This window comes from Prionailurus bengalensis, chromosome A3 (assembly GCF_016509475.1).
Source record: "Prionailurus bengalensis isolate Pbe53 chromosome A3, Fcat_Pben_1.1_paternal_pri, whole genome shotgun sequence".
NCBI classification, from domain to species: domain Eukaryota; kingdom Metazoa; phylum Chordata; class Mammalia; order Carnivora; family Felidae; genus Prionailurus; species Prionailurus bengalensis.
The window spans coordinates 4,123,985-4,147,981 of NC_057354.1; the positions used below are offsets into that span (position 1 = coordinate 4,123,985).

Genomic DNA, 23,997 nt, shown 5'->3' on the forward strand with positions numbered 1-23,997 from the left:
CTGAAGGTTGGAAATAATGGGCTAATTTATTACTGTTAGAGTCGGAGGAGTTAGAATAAAAGCTCCTCAGATCCATCAATAAGTGTATCTGTGCCTTGTATTTTTCCTTTCCTACTTTTTCTCCCAATCCCTGTGTCTCCGTGGACTTCAAGTGCCTTCAAGAGGTATAGATGTGGAAGACTAGGACTGTGTTGGTATGTAAAAGAAGCCTACTTACTCCTGTGAAGAACACATAAGCTATCTTCGTAAGGAGGTACTGTTTTGACTTATGAATGTTTTCTGTGTTAATGAACACCATTAAATATCCAAGAGACATCAATTCTAAGGGGAAAAGTTCTGGATTATTGCACTGTGGATAGTGCCCTCATGTGGCTTCAAAACTTAGCTACATTTAAGAATTTAAAAACACATTTTTAAGTTAAGAAGTCTAAAATATGGCAGACTACAACAAACGAGCCACGTGGGAAAAGGAAACAGCACCAGAAAATATGGTGATTGGCCATCACCTAATCCTTTTGTTGAGTGGAATGGGATCCCAATATGGCGGACAGGATGTCTGGGTAACTACTTGGGAATAATCAGATATCGAATTCATACAGGATACTGCCTGCGTCGTTTGGGTTAAAATGTTAACAAATCACACGAGACGTTTTTCTTTTCAATTTTATTTTTATCAAAACAAAATAATTTAACCATATAAAGAAGATAAATTTCAACAACCAACCAAGAAGCCAATAGCTTTCCTGATTACGAACAGTCAAAAGAGTAGCAACTTCTGAACAACTGATTGCATGTAGAAGATTCTGAGTCATCCTCTAGGGCTCCAAGTGACAGAGACTATTTTTCCTGGTTCCTTTTCTTCCAGTGGTGAAGCGCTATACTCAAATGTTCCTAGGCTTCTTCAGATCAAATTATACATATGCCCACAGAAGTACAAAGCATGGGAGAAGAGAACTGTACAGGTGCAAATCTAGCACACGAGATTTTCTGGGTCCTGACACCTACATTTAATGAATTCTGAAAGATAAAGGCAGGAAATTTGTGCTTAAATATCAAGAAACGTAGTGTTTCAAAAGCCAAAGAGGCTCCCTCACAAGAACCATGGGCATCCCAACTGAAGTGAGGAAAAAACACCAGTTCTGTTTGCTGCGGCTGCAGCAATGTGACCGCCACAGAGCCAGGCAGACCGTTTTCTCCTCACCATATTAAATTATGTCTGGAGAGTTGAGCAGCAGCACATTCCAATAATGATGACAGTTTCCATAACTATGAAAATCTGCTGCACCAGGCAGATTTTGTGCAAGATGCAAATTTCTATGCCGGGGAAAAAAATGAATAATGTGATCATTCTAAGTAATGAATGTAAATGCAAGGAAATTCTTTTTGGCATAAGGCTCCAAGTCGTTCATCTTTCATGCCAAGAACTGTGGTCGCAATGCTTTCTGGCAAGGCTACTCTTCTCAACTGAGCCTTAAAGGAGGGATTTTAGGAAGGGGAAGTGTAACTCACCCTCAGTGACCCATCATGCTATTGGCAGGGTTTGATGAGAATCTAAAGGCACCCCTCCGCCATCTTTTTTTTTAATCCCTTGGCAAATGAACCATAGGTTCTCCTGGGTTGTTGAGTCAAAGGGATATTAGCTTCATCCAGAATCTCGAAGGTTATGAATGACAGGAGGCATGAGTCGTCCTCCATCGTGCCTTACAACAAGGAGCATCTGGGTTGCCTGTTAAACACCAGGTGACCTTAAGAGTCACTTAACAGTACCGGCTGCCAAGGGGGGGGGTGGGGGGGTGAAACCTCTTTCCCCCACAAATCTTTAACAAGGGATGTCTGGCCGGGGTAGGTGAAGCTGCAGAGGTAAACCTGGTGGTGAGTCTTGAGCATCATGGGTCATGGCACTTGGATACCTTGCCCTGAGAGAACAGCAAGGAGTTCAAAGTGCACTTGACTTTAGTCTATGCCAGAGTCCCTAGAGTTATTCTCTGTGGAAGAAGCTGAGCACCAATTGACTTAAGACCCTGACCCAAAGGTACAATAAAAGTAACAGCCCTGGGGAGAGACAGGAATGAATCCCTGATCTGTAAACTCTAGTTTGCCTTGTTTTAAAGTCAATCTGTTTTACACAGGATGCACTTGAAGAGTAAAAACTGCAGCAGTTATCAATTAATAACATCGAAATTTTATTTTCAATAACCCAAAGCAGCGATACAGATCGCTGATGTTATCCCCAAAAGGTAGCCCTGGTGTTGCATTTCTCTTTATGAAAACCCCATAGGAAAGCTAAGACTTATAAAAGCAGAGATTATTAGGGCTTTATAAAAGGACTCTTTATTTTTAAAAAATTGTGTTTTAGGATGATTTCCAATAGCCAATTCCGCTAGAGTCATTCAAAATACTTTGTTGTTGTTGTTTTTTGGTCCACTGGAATGTAGCTTTTCACAAATTCATGCTAACACAAAGTAAGGCGCACTTGGAAACACTGCCACCTGCCAGCTAAATGACCAGCTGACAGGATGGTTTGGCAACCGGCTCACCTTGGGAAGAGACACGAGGAGGCAGAGAGATGGAACCGGTGTTCCGCCATATTTGATCTAGGGTGGGATGTGGCAGCCGGCAATGGTGGCTCTTAGAAGGACAGGGCTTCCGTCACCATCTGGAGGTCAGTGTTATTTGGAGCTGTGACTTTACTGAGTTAGAACAGCGATCCTGCGGATAGCTTAGCAGCTACCAGGAAAGAAGGATCTGGAAGACGGTTTTCTTCCCCTGATCAGTGCCTCCCCAGACAAAGTACTCAGGTCAGCCTCTAGACACGTTGTCTTCCCCTCACACAGCAGTGTTCTGGTTTTGCTTCTAATCTTTGAATTATCGGCCAGACTTGTACACTGAATGACTGCACCCCCAAAATCTGGAACTCTGGGGGAAAAAATCATATGGAGCTTCTCTGAGCTCACGTTCTTTAGGGCAACACTTGGCAGAAGGTGTTCGTGCTTCGGTTCTCCCCGGTCTCCACCCAAATGTCTTGTGTGTGGGACCCCTCCCCATGGGGGCCACCTCTGAGCCCCCGAACCCCCAGAGGTAAAGGAGAGAGAGCTCATCTCACAAGGAGATCACATAAGCTGGAGATGCATCCAGTTCGTCTGGTCTCTCATTCTCAGCTGGAGAAACTGAGGCACGGAGAGGGCACGTGTCTTACCCAAGATTTCCCAGCTCACTGAGGACAAGGTCAGGCCCTCACTCTCCCTCCAAGTCTCCCTTCAAGACTCAGACCACTCTCCTAGACCTCCTCTCTCATTACAGGAGCACGGGTAATTCAGAGGGTAGATAATCACCACATCACTTCTGTTTGGCTTAAAAAGTACACGACGAAGAAACAAATAGTACACAAAAGGAATGCCTGGCATCCTTTCATCTCCCTTCTTACGTTTTTCCTGGCTGGGCTCGAAATCACTCGGATATTTATGAGCGCACCTGAAATGACCACAGACACGTGCTAAGCCACCAGGGGAGGCTGGTCCTGCCTTGAAGTTTTCTATGAATAACCCTAAAATTGGAAAAGTCACATGATGGTCCTTGAAACGACCACCCTCGGGCCCAGGAAAGGACGCGTTAGAGCGCGTTCGCGCCTGTGTGCTGCCGCTTTGGATACGGGATGTCATACAAACATCGTCACAGCGCAGCGAAGCCAAAAGAGCTCGGCTGTGCGTTTCAAATGGTACAAAATCACACCACAAGAAAGTATAAAATGTTATCGAAATGCAGCAGTATAAATCTCGGTTAAGTTTTTCCTCTCCTCTTTAAGGAGAAGGAGAGGAACACAGTAAAACACAGTAAATCCGAGGCTTTGCTCACTGAGTCGGCTGACGTAGATCAGCTCTTCTGTTCTGCACAGGGGTGTGCTGGCTTGGAATACTGGGGAATTTTATCTGTACTGTTCTGACTTGCACAATACAGAGGCTGATTTAATTTGACAGCAAAGTAACACCAAGCCCCCAAAATAAAATTACTGAGATGTAAAACAGCGTCAAAACTCCAATTAGTTTTGTATCCTTGAAGCTTCTGGAGGAAATCTAAAAGGCTCCCGTCACGATGAGCAGGCATCAATTTAAGCTGTACAGATTACTAAAATGTACCCCTCTAATTGAAATTGCTCAGAGCACAATATGACAGAGAGAATCAGAGAAAAATAAGTGAATTTTTCCCCCTCAAAAAATGACTCATTCCAGAGACTGTTCTATCAACTTTTAACACGGCGTTCCTTTGCAAGAGCTAAAAACACCGAGGGTTTCGGAGGCCTCAGCACAAAAGGCACCGGGCCCGAAAGCATGACATGCTTTTGCTGTAGGATCGTAGGTAAGCACTGACCACTTGGGTGACATGTAAGGACAATCGGCATTTCACCAGATCATAGGCATTTTGAAGGATATTTACAACTTCCACTACGGACGCAAGTGACTCTAGCCAAACTTCAGTTTTTTAATGCATCTCGATTTCGTTTCTAGAGTGAACAGAAGTATCTTGATGCCCACGTCATACCCCACCTCCTCTGCCAAGCTACCCCAGTGACCCAAGCATGCTTACCACCTTTGAAGCAAACCCTCAGCTTACTGATGGAGGAAGTCGGCCGACTCGACTCTATGGGTTCACTTATACGTAAACGAGTCGACTGTGACTGTGGCTCTCCTGGTTAATGCCACGTGACTGGAAGAGGCAGCGGGGGCCGATGCAGAGGACGCGGCTGGGAGTCCAGCACGGTCACCGTGCGCCAGGCGTTCTTAGGCTCTGCTCCACTGCGACCCCTGCCCTGCCTGGCGCCTGGTATACCGCCAGGGGATCTGGGGAAGGGAGGCTGGAGCCGGCTGGGGATGTCTTGCAAAGATCCCCCATTGGCTCTCCTAACATGGAGGTGCTTGGCGAAATAGAGTTCAGCCTTCCTGCCAGCCCGACAGCATGCGGTCTCTGACTGCAGACATCAGAAGCCTCACATCTCTATCACTAACCGGTCCTCATCATCACTGCTGGTGTCGCTGACCTCCACTCGCGTCTGCTTCCTGAGTCCTTCCAGGCCCCTCCTCTTGACAGTTTTCGAAGGGGCTTCAGGGGATTCAGGGGATTCTCTGGGCTGCCCTGGCTTAGAAGGAACCACACAATCCTTTAGGGAAGTTAATCCAGAGACTTGACATTTCCCACTCTCATTTCCTAAAGGAGGGCAGGGGACCACCACTTCCCCACCCCCATACTGTCCCCCAGTGGGAAAAAATGTCTTGTGTTCTCCTTCCTCTTGGTATGAACTAGCTGAACCTGGTGCTGGCATTTCCAGATGAGTCTTTCCAGTTGACCCCAACAGAAGCGAACCTGACCTTCTTTGCCCACATGAAGGTTTCCCTGGCAAGACTGATGGCGACACGGCCGCGGCGATAGCCTTTCTAGCTGGGGAACTTTGCGTCAGAGCCTCCCCTGCCGCTCTGTGGTCCTGTGGCTCCGCACTGTGAAGTCCCAGGGTTGTGTGACCTACTCTCTCCCCCAGAGCACAGACGGCAGCCAGACAGGGAGCAACATCCTGGCGGAGAGGGGTCCCTCTGGACCCAAGGGAAGAAGGCTCTTGAGTATCTGAGAAAATGGACGGTTTCAGATCCACCGAGACTTGCTCCCGGGCAGGCGGAGGACGTGTCTCCAGCGTTCCCACGCCAGGACCTCTGCCTTGAGACAGAAGGCTATCAGTAGCCACGGCCACGCAGGAGTCAGAGCGCTCAGATGGTCCCGACCCGGAGGCAGTGTTCTGCGTGCAGCGGTCACCACGCCCACTGGGAGCTGCCGAAATCTGCAGAAAAGTACAAAGGAAAACAAATGGGGGGGGGGGGGGGCGGTGGTTAATTGGTACAAACAAAAACAAAAGCTTGTGGTCAGAAACGTGGTCCTCAATGAAACTAGGTCCTGAGTTCCTAATGATTCTTGATCGAGCGTGAACTTCAATAGGATGTCCTCAATCAGTTCCCATTAATAACTAATTGGTGCAGTAACTCAAGTAAAACTCCCTGTTGACACAAAACAAGTCGCTGAGATTGCTGTGTGTTATCTGACTTTGTGAAAAACCACATCACTCTGGTCCCTCGCCAGTCCTGCGCACCCAATTTTAAGCTACCACTGCTCGTGAGGTAGATGTGCTATTTCATAGCACCCTGTACTTAGGTTTTTCCACAGGAGCATTTCTAGAAGCGTGGTCTGGATTAGCTTCTTTGTGCTTTGCAGCCCACAGCCCTCCCAACCTTGCCTGGCGGTGACGTCACGTCACGGAGATGCCCACAGCGCGACAGCTTCTCTACCCTCTTCAAGTACAAATTCAAAAGCGTATTTAGGATTTTTAGTGATCGCCCCGTTCTTTCAGTGCCTGGTGTCTGGAGGTGTTTGTGTACCTGCCAGACTTTGTGTGCCGGGCAGGGGGGCGAGCTCTGCCACACGGGACGCCGGCAACCAGGAAAGGAGAGCCATTCATCGACACGACCGACGGACAGAGTCAGCTCAGAACCACGGTTCCCCCCTTCACGGTTACCTGGTCCATTTCACTGCCGGCCCTTGAACTGGTGCTGGGAGAGAAGCTTCCGGAAGCTGGTCTGGAGACATCCTCCTCCTCCTCCTCTCCGTGCCCACAACAAACAGGCGATTCTGAGGCGGTGTGAGATGGCTCCCCTCGCAGATTTAGACCTAAAACGGGGAGGTACATTTATACACACCGGAAAACATCAGCAAATGGTGATTCCCCAGGACTCTGCCTTCATCACCCACTCCGATGAGCTCGTCAACCCTCATCTCCCACAATGTGTGTGGGAACGTTGACCTTGAGGCACTTCACACAAATAGAAGGTCTAAGCAATGGCAAAACCAACTCCCAAGGCAGAAAAATCCCCAAACTACTATATATATATATATATATATATATATATATATATATATATACACATATATATATGTATGTATATATGGGTGTGTATATATATACACATATATACGCACACATATATACATATATATATATTTCACGTGGCTTTCTTCTATCAGAGCCATCTTCCTGGCCACGTTTGTTCAGGCTCACTTCAGACTGGCTTGAAGTCTCTGGCCATGCATCCGGGGTCAAGGGTAGAAATCTCCATCTATGTGGCATATGAGGTTCTGTGTCCATCCGAGCACTGGGCAGCAGGAAGCAAGGTCGGTTTTGGTGCTGCTGTTGTTGTGAGATGGTTATTGCTGTGATCTGGGTGGGGAAAGGGGCACAAAGATGGGGCCTTGATAACATCTGCAAAACAGCAGCTCCCTTGCAAGGGCCTCACCCTTCACTCTCTCCTCTGTCTGCCACGTTGGCCTGGGATACGGGTCAAAAGGACCACAGAATCGCAGGCAGGATGGCTTACAGCATGAGGTGAGATCAGAAAAAATTCCGGAATGGCTGGGCCACCAGAGAGAAACATCTGATTCACTTTCAAATTTGCTTCCATTTTATTAAAGTTACATAGGCACAGAGTTTCAAAAAGTTGAATCTGTCAACTTACTAAGAAAAATAGCGACGCTTGCCCACCCACTCACCTTTTCCCACTTTGCATTCTTCTGATATTTATCTCCCTCGCTTTTAACAACATGCTTCATAGCACTACTTGATTTCTTTTTTCCAGTTTGGAGGACAGTCTGTGATTTCTCCCAGGGGGACAGGAGCGTCGATCCCTTCCTCCAGCCCCCTCGGTCCAGAACCTTCATGCCCCGCCGCGTAGGCACACTTGCCACCCCGTCTCAACAGTTACATAACTATGACATCACAGTTTCGTTTAGGAGAATATTCGGTGTTCACATGCTCGGGACCGTGTCTCTCACTGCTGAGCCACGTCATGTACTGTGATGACAACGCCTTGCTGGCCAACACGGTTTTCCCTGGAGTTAATAATTACCTTGTTTTGTTTTGTTTTTTTTTAATTTTTCTTTCCAACGTTTATTTATTTTTGGGACAGAGAGAGACAGAGCATGGACAGGGGAGGGGCAGAGAGAGAGGGAGACACAGAATCGGAAACAGGCTCCAGGCTCCGAGCCGTCAGCCCAGAGCCGACGGGGGGGGGGGGGCTCGAACTCACGCGAGATCACTCGAGATCTCGCGAGATCGTGAACTCCCGGACCGGGAGATCGTGACCTGGCTGAAGTCGGACGCTTAACCGACTGCGCCACCCAGGCGCCCCTAATTACCTTGTTTTTTAAATTGTGCTTAGTTTTCTGTAGACCCAGTACTAAAACCTTCCTCCTACCTCCTTCTCAATTGTCTACGGGTTTCATTTCCTTTCCTTGGAAAGATCTCGCTGGAAATTCTCTGAAATGCCTACAGGGGACTGCTGCTCCCGGGCCCAATGTGTGGCTGTGCCCCAGGACCCCCTTTCATGCCACGGTGGCAATTCTCCTCACCTCCTTGGTTCCTGGGGCCCCACACTTCTTTGTCCTTGCTTTCCTAATGCAACCCTCCCTGCATCTTCAGGAGAAAGGGTGCGTGAAATAAAATTGTTTAGACTTTAATCTGCCGCTTGTTTGGATACAGCATTTCGAATTAGAATTCATTATCTTTCAGAACCCAAGACACGGCTCCACTGAATTCTAGCTGTTAAGAAGTCTGGAGCCAACCTGATTTATGATTCATGATCCTTTGGGCAAAACCTTTTTGTTTTCCGTCTCTCTGGAAACTCCTAGACTCTTCTTTGTTCAGTGTCTCTATGGGACTGGCTCTATTTTCATTCATTGTTTGGGCACTCAACGTGACCTTTCATTCTGAATCCTGTCCTTCGGTTTGGGGAAAACGCGTTGCTATTTCTTTGATATTTATTCTCCTTCTGTTTCATCTTTTCTCTGTTTCTAGAACTGTTCTTGGTGAGTTATTGGGTTTCCTTGTCTAACCCTCCTTTCTCTTTTCTCTCTTTCCTAGCTGTCTTTTTATTTTACTTTTGGGAGAATTCCTTCAACTTTCTATTCCAACTCATAATCTTCTATTTCTATCATGTTTTTTTAATTTCTAAGAGCCCATCATGACTCCCTTCTGTAGATTTAATTTCTAAGAGCCCATCATGACTCCCTTCTGTAGATTTAATTTCTAAGAGCCCATTATGACTCCCTTCTGTAGAGAGCCCCGTTATCACTTCAGAGCTCCAGGGTCTTCCGTTGTATCACTGGCAAAATTAATGACGACTTGCTGTCCCTGCTGTTAATGCCGAAGTTCGCTTCTCCATACATAATCTCTCTCTCTTCCAAGTTCCTTTTGTTCTCATTTGTTTTTATCTTTCTCTTTCACATGAAAGACTTTCCTGAGGTATTCAGCAACCTTAATATCTGTCCACGTTCAGAAGACAGGCCCTCGACAACTGACTGGGAGCTCTTTACATGTGCAATTTGTCAGCTGGGGCCGCCCTGCAGGGTCATCTGGTTGCCGCATTCGAGCGGGAAACCCTAAAGGAATTCTCTGGGTCTTCCGAATTCTCAGGTTGGCTTCTATGCAGGGAGTCCTCCAAGCTCCTGCCTACCGAGTACAGACCTACCTCTTCTATCTCGAGGGGTAGGTCACTAGATTATCAAGTGCACTAATCCTGAGCAAATCAACTTGGAAAATCTATAGAAAAGTACAGCGGCTTGGGAAAGGAAGCAGTAATTTTTCCTGTAATACAATTTTCACGTGAGCACCTGTGTATTGACACAGAACCAGGCTTTTGGTATTCCATTCGTTTGCTCAACAAATACGTCTTGTGCCCATTCGATGAAGCGGGCACCACGCTGCTCAACCCCGAAGCACCGGAGAGCAAGGCCAAGGCGCCCTGGCCCTCAACAGCCTCTGCTCCAATGGGGAAGAGAAACGACAAGTCAACTGGTAATTCACAGTTGTGCCGGGGGGTCATGAAAGAAATGAACACAGGGTGGGGATGTCACAGACAGTAAATACAACCAGGTGGCTATGACAGTGACTGGCAGCAAACAGGGGAGGTAAGCACGTTCCAGAGAGTCACAGTAAACGGGGGTCTTACGGAAAGTCGCAGACAATGGCGGCATACCACAGAGAGTGGTGGGCGGGTGACTGTTCCACATAACTGAGGAAGGCCTCTGAAAAAGCGACATCCGAAATGAAACCTCGGGGACAAGAAAGAACCAGCCCTCGGAGGCCATGTGGGGTGAGGAAGGAACCGATGAAGGTGGAAAGAAGCCCGAGGGATTAAGGAACCAGTGGGAGGGCACCCTGGAGGAAGGGTGGTGGGCAGGGGGCAGGAGGCAAAATGAGGGTGGGGAAGCCACCCGGGGCTCAGGTCTCGTGGGGTGCAGGCAGCCGCGGGGAGGGGTTTAGACGTTAGTCCACGTTCGCCGTGAAGAAACCAACGTGGCTACTGCGCGGACAGTAGAGCTTGCTGGGGTAATCCAGCTGCCAGGAGAGACGGCTAGCCAAAGCAGTGGAAACTGAAGCGGAGAAAATGGATGGATTCAAGCTAGATTTTCATTCTCCCCCAGGAAGAATCACCGAAGGATAATAACGATGATAAACGTTTCCCTAGCCCTGTACTTTACCAAAGCATAAGCGCCCCACCGTAAGTGGATTAAGCTGTGTCCCCACAGTGACAAAACAACGAGGCAATTCATTCAATTCAATGAAGAAGGAAAACCAATTAGTATAGAGAAAATAATCAGATTGGCCAAATGTCTTCTCAGCAGGTTGTGTGGGTTCTGAAGCTTAGCGGAAAGGCCGTGTGTGCGTTCGACCAATGCTTTCTGACTCATCCGAGAAAGCGAAGGAAGAAAATCCATTGATTTAATTTGCTTTTGACCTACAGTCTACAGAGAAAAGTCGGTTATCTTTAATAATTGTGAAAAATGCCCAAATAATGTCACTGAAGTGTGTTAAACTAATTTGGATTATTGAAGAAGGAGGCTAACTTGCTTTTAAATGCATGGCCCTTTCCAAAAAGTTAAGGAGCGCCCTGGCCAAATGTTAAAGCACAGAATGTAATCCTGTTGAGGGCACAGCGTCACTCTGTGAATCACTTCCTCCATCTTCCGAAATGATGGGCTCCTCCGTCTTAATGCAATCTTCAGAAACCCGACCGCTCTTGCACGATCACGTGAATCTCCTTAAGAAACCACCTCTCATCCGAGCTCTGTGTGCCGTTCTGTTCTCCCCCTTGATTAAAGGCTGTGCTTTTAATCATTTCCCTCAGAAATAATTGCCAAGCCACGGTGAGAGGAAGAGACTGCTTAAAAACGTTGTAGCAAATTTAAATTTAGCCATCTTGAAAAGGCTACCAGAAACTGTAAAATAATTAGGAAGAAAATGGAGTGAAGCAGCCGGATGAAACTCACAACAGAAGCGTAGACCTCTTTAGTGCCAACCCTCTTCCCACTGTCTCAGTTCCTGGGCTTTATTAAAAAAAATGCCAATAGACATATGACTTAAATATCATTATCTGAAAATGGAAGTCATTTGATGCATTTCCTTCGGTTCCCCCAATACACCAAAAACTCCATTAATTTGGAGTCCACAGGCTCTGGAATTGTACATAAGGAAGGGCTGAAAATGAGCCTACCATGTTGGCCTTCTAAGCAAGCTAGATGCATAATCAAGAACACACAAGTGATCTCCTAGCCTATTACCTGATCTGAGATTGAACTGTCTAGAAGCGTACCTGCCACTGAAGGACGCACAATGCGTTAGCAATTAAAATTTGCAGTTACTGGAGAAAAGCCGGGCAGAACTCTAAAAGCAATCACCAAATGGGCAGATACTTGCTCATTTACTCAAATATCTGTCGAGCCCACTTTTCTGGAGTCTGTATTTGTCAAGCCCATTTATGAGTCCATAATTTTAAGCCTAAATAGTCAGTGAGCCCATGTTTACTGAGTCCTGAGTACAGCCAGTACTCTGTGCCAAGAACTGTGCCGAACACAGGCAGTTAATTCAGCGGCAAACGAGGCGGACGCCTCGTGGAAATTACAGTCTAATGGGGGAGCAATTCAGCCAGCAAATAATGACACAGAAAATGCACCAAGAAAATGCAGTCAACACTACGAAGGGAAAAGTGGAAGGAGCCGTGAGGTGGTGAAAACGGAGCCCTGACCCCACCCAGACCTACGGAGAAGACCAGAACCACACACACTGTAAGACTGTTCCGACAATGCACCTGCTGAGGCTGGTTTTCTCTCTACAAAGCCACAATCATTCACTCATGTAATTATTCGGCCACTATCTTCTAAGTCTCTATTTCATGCCGCACACTGCACTAAAATGTTTTTGCAAGCAAATTCACCCGCTTCCGTCCATCCTACTACGATTTTGGTTTCTATGGGAAAGAGAAGAGAAAAGATCTTGCCGAGGATGATGGAAGACAGGACTTCTTCCTCTCAGGCAGAGCCTGGAGGATGTCGATTCCGATCAGAAAATGATCATGAGCCCGTGGGCGGCAGGCGGCAGCCCGAGACCTCAGTTCCACGGGCAGGGGGGTGGCGTGAGGGAGAACCACAGAAACATCTTCATCAAGTAGAGCCTTGGTATCTCTGCGCCATCCTAACGCAATCTGTTCAAAGTCTGCCTCTAAGTAATCACAAACACATCTTTTATTTCAGAAACCACTTTTCTTCGTGGTTTTCATCTCTTTTCTATTTCTTTGATGAAAGGCAATCAGGGCGACAGTCCTTCCCACGCAGAAATTGTGGGAAATACACTAAAACTGTGTTTAGTGCAAAGTGAGGTTCCAAATCTTGCTTTCAGTTAAAAGTTCTGTGGTGTCCAGGTAAGAGCGTGACTTTAAGATGCCCGGCAAAAGCAGTATTACGAAATCACATAAGGAGAAAAGAAGACTACGAAAGAAGCGCCACTGGAAACGTTACAAATGCCAAGGCCGCCCCTCGCCAATCTACTTCGTGTGTCATTATTCCAGAATCTTCTTGTGGCTAAATGAGAATTATCTACGCAGGTCTCTTCTCTAGGACATTCGCCAGATACACCCGCAGCATCCTCTCTTTTCTTCTCCAGATTTACGCCTTAGAATGAAGGAGACACTCTTCGGTTTCAGCGATTTCGGAGCGCTAAGACCTAACTAATAGCTTTCGGGAAAGAATTAATACTTCTCTATTAATTCTAATGGGAAAAGATGTAGAGAAGTCATTAGCTCCTGTCAGAGAAGGAGAGCGAAGGCATGGGGAGAAGGGCCCTGGAGAGACTCCTCCCCAGCCCTACCGTGTCTTCCTGACACGTTCGGAGGGGGACCCGGGTGAGGACGGGACGGGGAGAGGTTAGCTGCCGAGGCCCCATGGTGAACCCACCAAGGGAAACTATTGCCGAGAGCCCGAGTGAACACAGGCAACAGCTACCTTTATTCCGGGGATCTGTTCAGCCTCTCCACACGCTGGTTAGAAATTGTACCTTTTATGTGTGTGTAATTAGGTAAAGCTTTTACTTCAGAAACTACCTGTAATCACAGTGTCTCTACATTTCTGTTCCTGAGATGAAAGCAATGTGTTTTGATCACTTGCTCCTCTCAGATATTTTCTCCAAACTCGGTGCATGGGGCTGGTATGAAACATTTCAGGGACTCTAAAGCTTGGTCGTGGGCAGAATTCAACAATGTGCCTTCACAGAGTAAGATGTTAGGCCCACGGAATATAGAAACATAATGAAAATGGCTCAGGACCACTCTGAAAAGTTTACGTCCAAAGTGCCCCAGGAAAATGGGTTTTGTGGACCTGTCTAAAGCAGTGGTTCTCAACACGGCTGCTTAACGCTGGCCAGTGCACAGGATGGCCCCACAGGGAGGGACCTGGCCCACAGGTCAGCAGATTCACGGCACAGACACCCTGCTTTAAACCAAGGTCACCATCTCAAATGCTATAGGGGCCGGGCAAATAACATAAACGAGACAAGTTGTCTGGGGCCGGGGACCGTGGGGAATGGAGGGACGCCCAGGTTCCGGCACGCAGCTGACCCTTAGCTCCACCAACGGAGACCATGAAGAACCAAGGATCCGGTCGGTCACATCTGTCCATTTTCCAAGAGACACCAGAAATGTCGATTCCATGTGTTTTTAAACACGGATGATGAATCCGCTTTCAAACAATAACACGGTGCTAAACGACGTGCCCGTAGCCTGAATTCGGCCAGGGAGGGGGTCAGTTTGTGACCCCCTGTTAGTTTATGAAGCTTAATAATCCGCCCACAGTGACGGTTAAGACTTTAGGCCTTACCCAGGCCTCACTCTTACAGAAGCGAAGTTTCTGTTAAAAACAAAAAATGCCATTGAAAACTATGGAAGAGTAAACACGTTTTTGCCAAGTGCTCTGGTGGTGTCTTACGCAGTGAAACCTGTAATCATGAAACACGTTGATCCACGTTTTGGGAAACTGACCCAGAATGTCTCCTGCAGCAAAAGAGCTGTGGCAGAAAAACACTAGCATAGCAATCGACAGGAACACAGGAACATCCACGGACACAGGAAGGGCCGGAGAGAAAAAAACTGCGGTGCAGCTAAACCATGGGATTTTATGCCATTATTAAAATGATCTATCGCTCATCTATCTATCTTTCTACGACACAGGCCTAGAATTTTACACAACATATATGAAGAGAAGTCGCAGATTTCTACATATGGGATGATTCTATTTGTGTAAAAAAAAAAAACAAAACAAAAAAACAAAACCAGAGACCAACACGGTCTGTTCATGCTTGTATGCGTGTGGAGGTGGGTGCGCAAGGAACATCAGCTGGCCTCTGGCTGCCGCCGGGGGTCATGAGGCTGGGGACCATCAAACCTCCCTCGGATATGTGGATGTCGCTTTCTTTGTTGCAACAGGCATGGGATGGCTTTATTCATTTGAAAGAAAAATGAGAAACAAATAATGACACTGGCCCCCAAATTCAGGCTGAAAGTCATAAGGAAAAGCCCCCGGGTGTGCCCGGCGTGTCCAGGCAAAGCTAAGGGTCGGGTCGGTTCGGTCAGAACACTCCGCTTAGACGGGGATCTGAAGCCTCGCACTCTGGTACGTAATGAAAGTTCTGCTTCTCAGCCAGAGAACAGACGAGACTTGCCAAAGGAGAGAAAAATACATTTTTCCATCTCTAACCAAATCTGGAGCCTTTCTGTACTCTCCTAATTTTTTTCTGAAATCTTGCCTCTTCCGAGTAATCATTTTTCAAGTTTTTTTTTTTTTTCCAGAAACCACTTTTCTCTGTGGTTCAAATTTCTCTTCTCTTTCTCTGATGAGAGGCAATCAGTTTGAGAACACTTCACTTACCGTTTTCTCCAGAAAAAAAAAAAAAAAAAAAAAAAACCAACATATTTAGTGGGAAAGTATGCTTAAAATCTTTTGGTAGGTTGAAACTTGAATCACGCTCAGACAATAAGAGAATGCTCTAAAATGAAGAGAGGACAAATTGTAGGGAGGAAGGAAAACTAAGTGGAGAACAAAAAAATTGCTAATGTTATTTGAATTATTTAGTGCCAAAATTTAGTCAGGAAAATTCACTTTATGGACCATTACTTTCAAAGTTTCTTAACTCTAAATGAAACTGCAGAGAAAGAAGTTCAGACTTGGGAATATAATTGATGTGTTTAAGCAATTGTCTTTTCATTTCTTAAGATTTACACCCTGGAGAAGGAGGTGTTATCCTGTTTCAAGCAATTCTGTAAGCAGTATTACTTAACTAATGGCTTTAGGAAAAGAATATCTCCCCATTAATTCTGACAGGAAAAATAATGGTACAGAGCCATTAGCTGCCGTCAGAGAGGCAGAGAGGGAGTTCGTGGATGAGGGAACTCTGGAGTTCAGGCTGCCATTTTGTTTCTCTGAGGAAAACACTCTGAGGTGATTTGTGACAGAGGGAGCAGGGCACGAGTGACACCACGGGAGCCCCACCCCTCCCACTCCACTCACGGCAGACTAACAGAAGTTTAAAGGCTAAAAGGGGGGTGGGAATCTACTCTCCTTCATTTCAGAGAATTACATCACCATCCTCACATAATATTTAGCCATTCTACCCCTTCAACATGATTAGGTAAACCTTTTATCTCACAAAGTACCTGTCAGAGAAGTTCTCTTTACCTTTTCCATTTTTTTTTTTTTTTCAAGGAAAGACAGCTGCTTTGATAACCGTTACCCTCGGAGGCATTTTCCCTAAACTATGTCAGTGATTAAAAAAAAAAAAAAAAAAAACTAGTTAAAATCTTTCAGTCACTTAAAAGCTTGGTTATGTGCAGAATTCAAAAGAAGAGATTCTGGTGAGAAAGGAAGTAGAGGAGACAAAGAGAATAGAGGGGCTCCCTCACCCTGCAATTAAATGCGGGTTTACTGTCAATGATTTAGAAGCTCAATTCTACCTAGTTGATGCGACGTACGCAGAGCTGAAGAGAAGAAAATTAGGACATAATTACGCAATGACTGGCACTGTGGTGAGTGCCAGAAAGGAGAGGAGTTATGATCCCACCACAAGGACATCTCCTCTGGCTTGAGACTCAGGAGTGACCAGCCGAAGGACCCACTAAAATGTCACCGCGCAAAACCATCCAAGGAGCCAATGTGATCAAGAAGCCTCAGCCTGGTTCTTCAGAGAGAATGTGGCTGGGGGATAGGAAAGCAGAGGGACACAAAGATACATTTATCGAAAATCTGACTACATGCCCAAGCGTTTCCCTCTCCTAATGCAATTTTCTAAAAGTTTGCCTCTTCCAAGTAATCATATATTTTATTGCAGAAACTACTTTTCTTAGTGGTACTCATTTCTGTTTCTTTGATGAAAGGCAATCAATTTAAGATGTTCCTCTCAGAGAATGTTTCTCTCCCTGGAAGATGTTTAGTGGAAAGTCATGTTGAAAATCAATCCTTAAGTTGAAAGTTTATGCCCAGACCATAATCCCGTCCCTAAAATTCAGAGAGCAAATGTGGACAGTGAGGTGAAGTCGGGGGAAATACAATCACTGGAAATACCATTTGAAATCTATAACGCCAAGAATGAAAGTCAAGAGTATCTACTCTTCGAACTATTATTTTCAACACTTCTCATTACCAAATGAGTCTATAAAAGACAGTTCCTTTCTCGAAATATAACTGAGGTATTTGAGAGCTCATTTTTCCCCAGGATTTGCATCCTTAAAAAGAAGAAACTGATCCATTTTGATGATAATAGCTGGGAAGAAAAATCTTCCCTTTTCTACTTCATTAATCCTGAGAAGGTGGAAAAATGGACTAATGTCAAACTCGAAACAAAGACAAGAAAGAAAATACTGGAGTTGGCCTCATCGGTTTTGGTTTTCCAATCACCCTAGGAAAGAAAACATTCTCGGCCCAGTCTCGGTGAAAAGACAAATGTTCAGGGAGAATCTAGCTCTTTCTTCAATCCTAAATTGTAGATGAGTAAAACTCAACTGGACCAGAAACCCAGGAAAAGAGGAGGAGGGAACACTTCTCTGTTTTCCTCGCACAGTCGGATACTCTCTACCTCGTGTGGTGCTTAGGTAATTTCTTCCTTGGGAATACCTGTCAGTGTGGTTCTCTCTGCTTTCTTGAGGAAGGGTGGGTGTTTGTTTGGAAAGCTGGAAACCCTCTTCCACTCAGATACTTTTTCTAGACAACACTAGTGGAGGAACCTGTTTAAGATACTCCAGTAACGTAAAATCTTGCACACGGACGGAATTCAGTAGCATTTCTTGCATGCTATTTAAGAGTAAGAGGACCGGGAAAGAAGAGCAGTGGCCCCAAAACACTCCTGAAAGACTTTCGTACCAAAATTTACTCAAGAAGGTGTGGTTTTCTTCACAATGGAAGAACCTGGGCCGGGGGGACTAGGCCGCCATTGAAAGACTTTCAACGTGGCTTCTCTTTTCTCACGATCTCCGCCTCCGAAGAAAGAGGACTTCTGTAAGTGTGATCCTGTAGCAATGCGGCTCCAGTAGTGTTCTCTGAGCCAAAGCCTCTGCGTGATTTCTACGGATCATGATAAAGAAATAAAAGGGGATGAGTTCTTTCAGACCAAAGCGGGGAACGAAGGATGAAATGGGACCTGTCCTGCTTCTGAAGGCCACGGACACTTGCACTTGACTGTTCCCTGTGCCGCGGAAGCTCAGACACAGGCAACAAAGAGAGGAGGAGGAAAAACAGGAAGACGTGGGCCAAATTCTCACAGAATTCTATGAAATCACTCTTTTGTCCTCATACCAGCTTTAGAAATCCTGCCTTTTATGATGTGGAACTTGAGGTACAGGGTTTTTTCTTTCTACTTCAGCAACTACCTCCCAGACTCAGAGTAGCGCCTTTATCCTCTCTAAAACCTAATCAGTCTGCAAATTCAAAAGCTCCAGTACACAAGCAAGCAAAAGCCTACCTAAAAATACAGGTAAGACCCCCGAGGCGACAGTAAGGAAAGACAAGAGACTACAAAAGAGAGAATACTGCCTCAGAAGTCATTTTTCATCCCAACGAATCAAGAAATCGAATTTCTCGATTTTTTTTTTTCTGAGAGTAGCAGTTGACGTGTTGGAACCATCTAGAAGGTCCAAGCTTTGAGACATTTAAAAAAAATCTTTACACCTTTCCTGAGGACTTCCACTCCACCACCCCCCAAAAGAGACATCTATTTTGCAGTCCTAAAGCAACATCGGGAAGGAAATCCATGGTCTGACAGAAAATGGAAGGTGCCCTTTGACTCCTGTCTGGAAAAGAGCGCAAGCAACATCGCACCCAGGCATTCCACCTGGAGGGGGGGTGGAGGGCGGAGTGGGAGATGAAGCTTGAGGCAGACACACAATTCCTCACAAACGGCCTTACAGGGGCCGAGGGGGTGTGGGGCAAGAACGGAATTTAAGCCACGCAAACGATCCTTAGGAACCCCTGCCTTGGAGCAGCTCCCAGAATGCTCCCTGGTGGCGGTCTTGGGCAGGCTTGGGGTGGGGGCACCGGCGCCCCTTATCACACAGCTGTCCACTCGCTCATTTTCTCGGAGAAAAGTCAGCTAGGCTGGTTAAGAGCAGCTCTCCGAAATTTTCTCCCAATAGAAAACTCACTTACGTACGGAAAATGAAGGTCCCGCGACAGGAAACTCAAGGTGGGGGGGGGGGGGGTGGCGCAGGGTGCAAACTGCCACCGAAGCCATTGTCATTAAAAAACCATTCAGGAACTCCTCTTGACTTGTCTTTAAAAATACGTTATTACCAAATTCAAATCAGAGACAGAGTAACACAGCTCAAATTATCATGGGGTAAACTAACATAATGGCTCTGAAATAAAGTAGTTTCCACTGTTTCTGCGGATGCTGACAGGAAAATAATGAGAAAATTGCACGAGCATCCATCAAAGACGGAGGGCGGGAAGCGCCGAGAGCGGGTTCTGGGAGACTGGCTCACTCGGGCCCCTCACGAGAAGTTGAGAAAAAGGGAGGAGAGAGCAGGAGATGGCAAGTGGGCTTCAACCCCAAAGGATGCTGGTCCGCAGAAAGAGAGCGCCGCGGCAGCCTGCCACGGAAAGAAATACTCATAATCGTGGGATCCCACACCCTCTCGCTCTGAAGACGGCTCAACTTCTCTACGCAAAGGCAACCTTGAAAACTTCTTCGAGAGGTCATCGGCCCGCTTTACCTCAAGCAGTCCTCTCCTACAGGAGAAAACAAGGCTATCTGCCCACTTCCCTTGCAGAATATCCTCCACTGCTGTATCCGTGGGGAGCGCCCGTGAACGAAGTACGCTTCGTTACTGTGAAAGTTCTCGCAGGGAGAGGAATCCACACCCGGCCTCTGATAAACACGAGGGGGAGAGGACGAGACGAGGCGAAGCAGCATGAGGCGCGTAATAAAACCGAAAACAGGCTGTAGCGCAGAAATGTGCCCCGTGCGTCAGCTCGCAGCTCGCCACCCATTACAGCTTCTCGATTACAGATTACAGCTTCTCCGAGCGCATTTTCTCAGCCAGAATGCAGCAGCTTTGATGCTCTCTTCCTCACGAATTTCAAAGAGAAGAGAAAATGAACCCCTCTCCCTCCGCGAGTTAGCTCTGAAAAGAAAGGGAATGAAGGTGGCCTTTCACCACCGGTGAGGTAGTGGGCGAAGGCCCCGGGAAGCCCCTCCACCTGTCTGCCCTTCGGTTGTGGCGTGGGGCGGGGAGGCCTCGGGCCCTGGGAAGAAGGAAACCCCTCGTGTTTGAGCCAAGGACCCAGAGGGAAGATGGGCAGGGACACCCGGAGGGACGCTGGAGGGTCCAGACGCCCGGTGACTGGAACCAGCCTCCCATCCCTCTGAAGAGACAATCCAGCGGCGGTGTCACAGTCCGGAAATCAACCGGGCCACAAGGAGGGCCCCAGGGAAAACCGGGCAGAAACGAGCAGGGACCCCCAAACTGACCGGGATTCAGAAGTGCAACCAGATTTGAAAGACAGTTCAGGGTAAATTTTGAAACACGTGGAGCCCCCCAGGGAGGTCTAAGCCAGCAAGGGTGCTCTGAGGGTCCTAGGGCCAGTTGCCAGATAAAATGTGGCCGCCTGCTTAAGTTTAAATCTCAGGTCGGCAAGGAATCATTTTTTAGCGTTAAGTATGTCTTCTACAACGTTTGGGGCGCACTCAAGCCGAAAAAGAAGGTATCATTATCCGAAATTCAACTTTGACTGGGTGCCCCGTGTTTCCATTTGCTCACTCTGACCACCTCGCCTTAGGGTGTAGAGAAACGGGGAGCTGGCCGGGGCCGGCTGTGCTCAGAAAAGTCGGACATCTGACTGAAGGTACCAGGTTGGGCAGGCGACCTCGGCCCCTGACCGGCTCCAGGCACCGCCCTGGAAGGCTACGGGGTCTGGACGGGGCGATTATTATCCAGCAAGACATCTCGTGACGGGGCCCCTCACAAAGGCCCCGACAGTCAGACGGCCCCGACTGGTCTTGATGGAGACACGGCTCACGGGCCCTCCAAAACACTCAGGAGCCAAGCCCACAGGCAAAGGGCAAAGCAGGGGCCGGCGTGGACAGCCAGCCAGCCAGCATCCTGCAGCCATCCCCTGTTTTCAAGACATTTTTAATGCCACCATGAAGAGACGACCTTCAGGCTATTCTGGAAAATTATCAGGCTCTCTGATGTCATTAATTCTCCCACTTCTGTGGATACAAGGACCCAAGGTTATTTTTTTTTTTTTTCCCCAAAAGGTCCCCTAACCCATACCCACCAGAAAAGGCCTTCGGGTATAGTCTGTTATCAGGAAGGTTCTTTTCTGGGTGAGAAGCCTCAGCTAGCCTCTAACCAACGCGAGCGGCAAGGACGCGCACAGCGGAAATGGCCTGATGCAGATAATAACACCGGAAAGGAGCATTACGTGGAAATGCATTCTAGAGTTCTGCGTGAGGCGGCCACACTCCAGTAATTGCAGGCTCGGGGACATTTTCTAGACGAGAGTTCTGTTATGCTCGTCACTTCTCCCTCAAGGATTTTCACACACAGGGAGGGGAGAGAGAGACAAAGAATAAGCCCCTTTTTCTTCTCCTCTGAAGCCAGGAGGAAAAAAACTAGGGCAGACCCTCAGCCATTACTGGTGGACTCGCCAACGGCACCCACTTCAGAAAAGGACAAGGGTCGGCTTTGTTTCTGCCCAGAAAAACCACGTCTCTTTCCCCCAGAGGGCAGAGGGCTCCTAAGAAAACGATCCCCTGTCCGGAGGAAGGGACTCTGCCCTCAAGGGGGGGGCGCCCTGAAGGGACAAGTCAGCAGCCCGGGAAGACGCTTGTGTTTTCATGTCCCTTCTCCACCTGCCAGAGGACAGAGAAGAAAGAAAAAGGACAAAATGAAAGGTTTGGTCCAAATGCTCACTTTTGGGTTCGTCGTCGGTTACGTACAGCAACGTCAGGAAAACGTCTGGGGGCTGCAGGGGACCTGGGACAGGCCCAGAAGGAGAAACGAATTTACGAGGACTTCAAGTGGACCCAGAAGGCCACAATACGGAGACAGAAAGGACCGGACTGACCGATGGCCAGGCCGAAAAATCAGCACCCCGTATCCTTCCTGTCGGTTCAAGACATTTTTAACCTCACTATGCAAAACCAGCCTTCAAAAATTCTATTCTAGAAAATTATTAGTGTATTTACCTCAGAAATCTCTCTCCCCCGTATAGGAGGCCCCAAGGCTATCCATTCTTCTCACTGAACGTCGCCTTCCTTGCCTGCCTTGTGCTCCCTGGGAGAGAATCAGACGTGTGCTCCACGATTGTGAAGGTCACTGAGGCGCAGAAGGCTCTGCCCACCTGCTCGTAAATTCAGGGAGCAGAGACGGGAGTCGACGAAACGGCACCGGGTAAACGATGAAAGGTAAGGCAGGTTTCAGTGCAGAAACGTACCCTATGGTTCTCCGTTTTTTCTAGTTGGTATCTCTCCTCTGATTACAGGCCTTGCATACATGTTCTCAGTGAGGATTCTATGCAGTTCACACCACATATTTTCAAGGAAAATAAAAGTAATTTACTTCTCCAATAAGGTTTGGGTTCAGGTAAAGACTACACGAACTTGGTCTCACACAGCAGCTCTGGGTTATCTCTGTTCCCGAAATCCTGATTGCACCATGCATCGCGGGAGACAGAATCAGCTGAACGGGGACACCCTTGGAGGGCAGAGGGCAGAGTCTTGGAACTGAAGGGAAGCCATGCAAGAGCGGGGGGGCAGAGGCTGGACACTTGTGGGAGACGGAAGCCAAGTTCCTGCAGGGAAGAAGTCAGAGGGTGGGCACACGGGTGACCTTGCCACGGAGAGCCTGCCAGACCTCAAGCCAGAGAGGGTCAAGGTCAACATCAACCGAGGTAAGTCAGGCTGAGAGCCTGCGTTCTTGGTACGATAGGTCAAGGAGGGCACTTCACCTCTGGAGTCTTGCTCCCCAAACCATTGCCCCAAACTGATCATGGGGGAAACATCCGATAAATCCCAATACAGGGACATCCTACTGTTAATACACCTGGCCGGTTCTCCTCCAAACTGTCAAGGTCATCACAGACAAGCAGAGTCTGGGAGACCGTCAGAGCCAAGGGGAGCCTAAGGAGACAGGATGACAAATGCCATGTGGTGTCCCGGGTGGGATTCTGGGCCTGAACAAGAACATGAGGGGGAAAAAATAGGGAAATCTGAATAAACTGTAAAATTCAGTTATTAATTCTTTACCCATAGTTAATGTATGGTTAACTGTAACAAATATGCCATATTAATATAAAAAATTAAAAACAGGGGAAACTGGGTGTGGGCTATATGGACCTCTCTGAGCCACCTTAACCACTTTTCTGTAAATCCAAAACTATTCTAAAATAAAAGGTTTGCTGGGGGAGAAGGCCAATGGGCCAGGTGCTATTCAAAGGACTGTGCACACATGTCTCCTGGGGGCAAAGCTTTGTGGCTCTGTGGAAGCCTTTTGTGGAAGGGGGTGGTCTCCCCCTTCCGTTGCTCTAGATGTCTCAAGACCTAGACAAAATCTTAGAACCTTCTAGAAGCCTACGCCTTCTCCCTTACTCTCCAGGACCCGTATGACACAATGCAGCTCTTCTGAGAGGTGACCGTGGGGCCTCTTTCCTCCCAGATGGGCCCTGAAGCAAACCTAGGCCTTGCCCCCCGTTCTCCCCTCCAACCACTTTCCTCGACGGAATTCGGGGTACTGTGTCATCCAGACAAACTGCCTCATTGGCAGGCCTCGTGCAAATGAAAACGTGGGCTCTTATTCAAAATGATGGAGACCTTCAAGCCTCACGGCAGAGCCTGCCCGGACCACGGCGTGGGTCACACATGGGTCCAGACCCCCGGATGAGCTCTGCTCTCAGGAAGAGACACGAGAGCCCACGGTCGGAACCATGTCCCTGCTATGCACATTCCCCCCACAGCACCAGACGGGCTCGAAGGCAAACGCTGGGAGGAGACCCCCGGCCACGACGGCAGCTCACAGAGATGGACAGGCACGGCCTATGCCCGGGGGGGAGGCGGGGGGAGGCGACCGCCAGTGAGCCCCGCATGGCATAGCTGTG

General features: G+C 47.6%; 1 protein-coding gene across 2 annotated transcripts in view; it reads right to left on the minus strand.

Moving 5' to 3' along the window:
* Nucleotides 1-655: 655 nt before the first annotated feature.
* The window catches only part of ZNF831 (zinc finger protein 831), a 69,179-nt gene continuing 45,837 nt past the window's right edge, over nt 656-23,997 (minus strand). For both annotated transcript variants that reach the window (XM_043553559.1, XM_043553558.1), the window contains exons 4-5: nt 6,551-6,702; nt 656-5,821 (exon numbers count right to left, since the gene is read on the minus strand). In XM_043553559.1, coding sequence (XP_043409494.1) covers nt 4,982-5,821; nt 6,551-6,702 — 992 coding nt within the window. In that variant the 3' untranslated portion in view covers nt 656-4,981. The remainder of the gene's footprint in view (nt 5,822-6,550; nt 6,703-23,997) is intronic.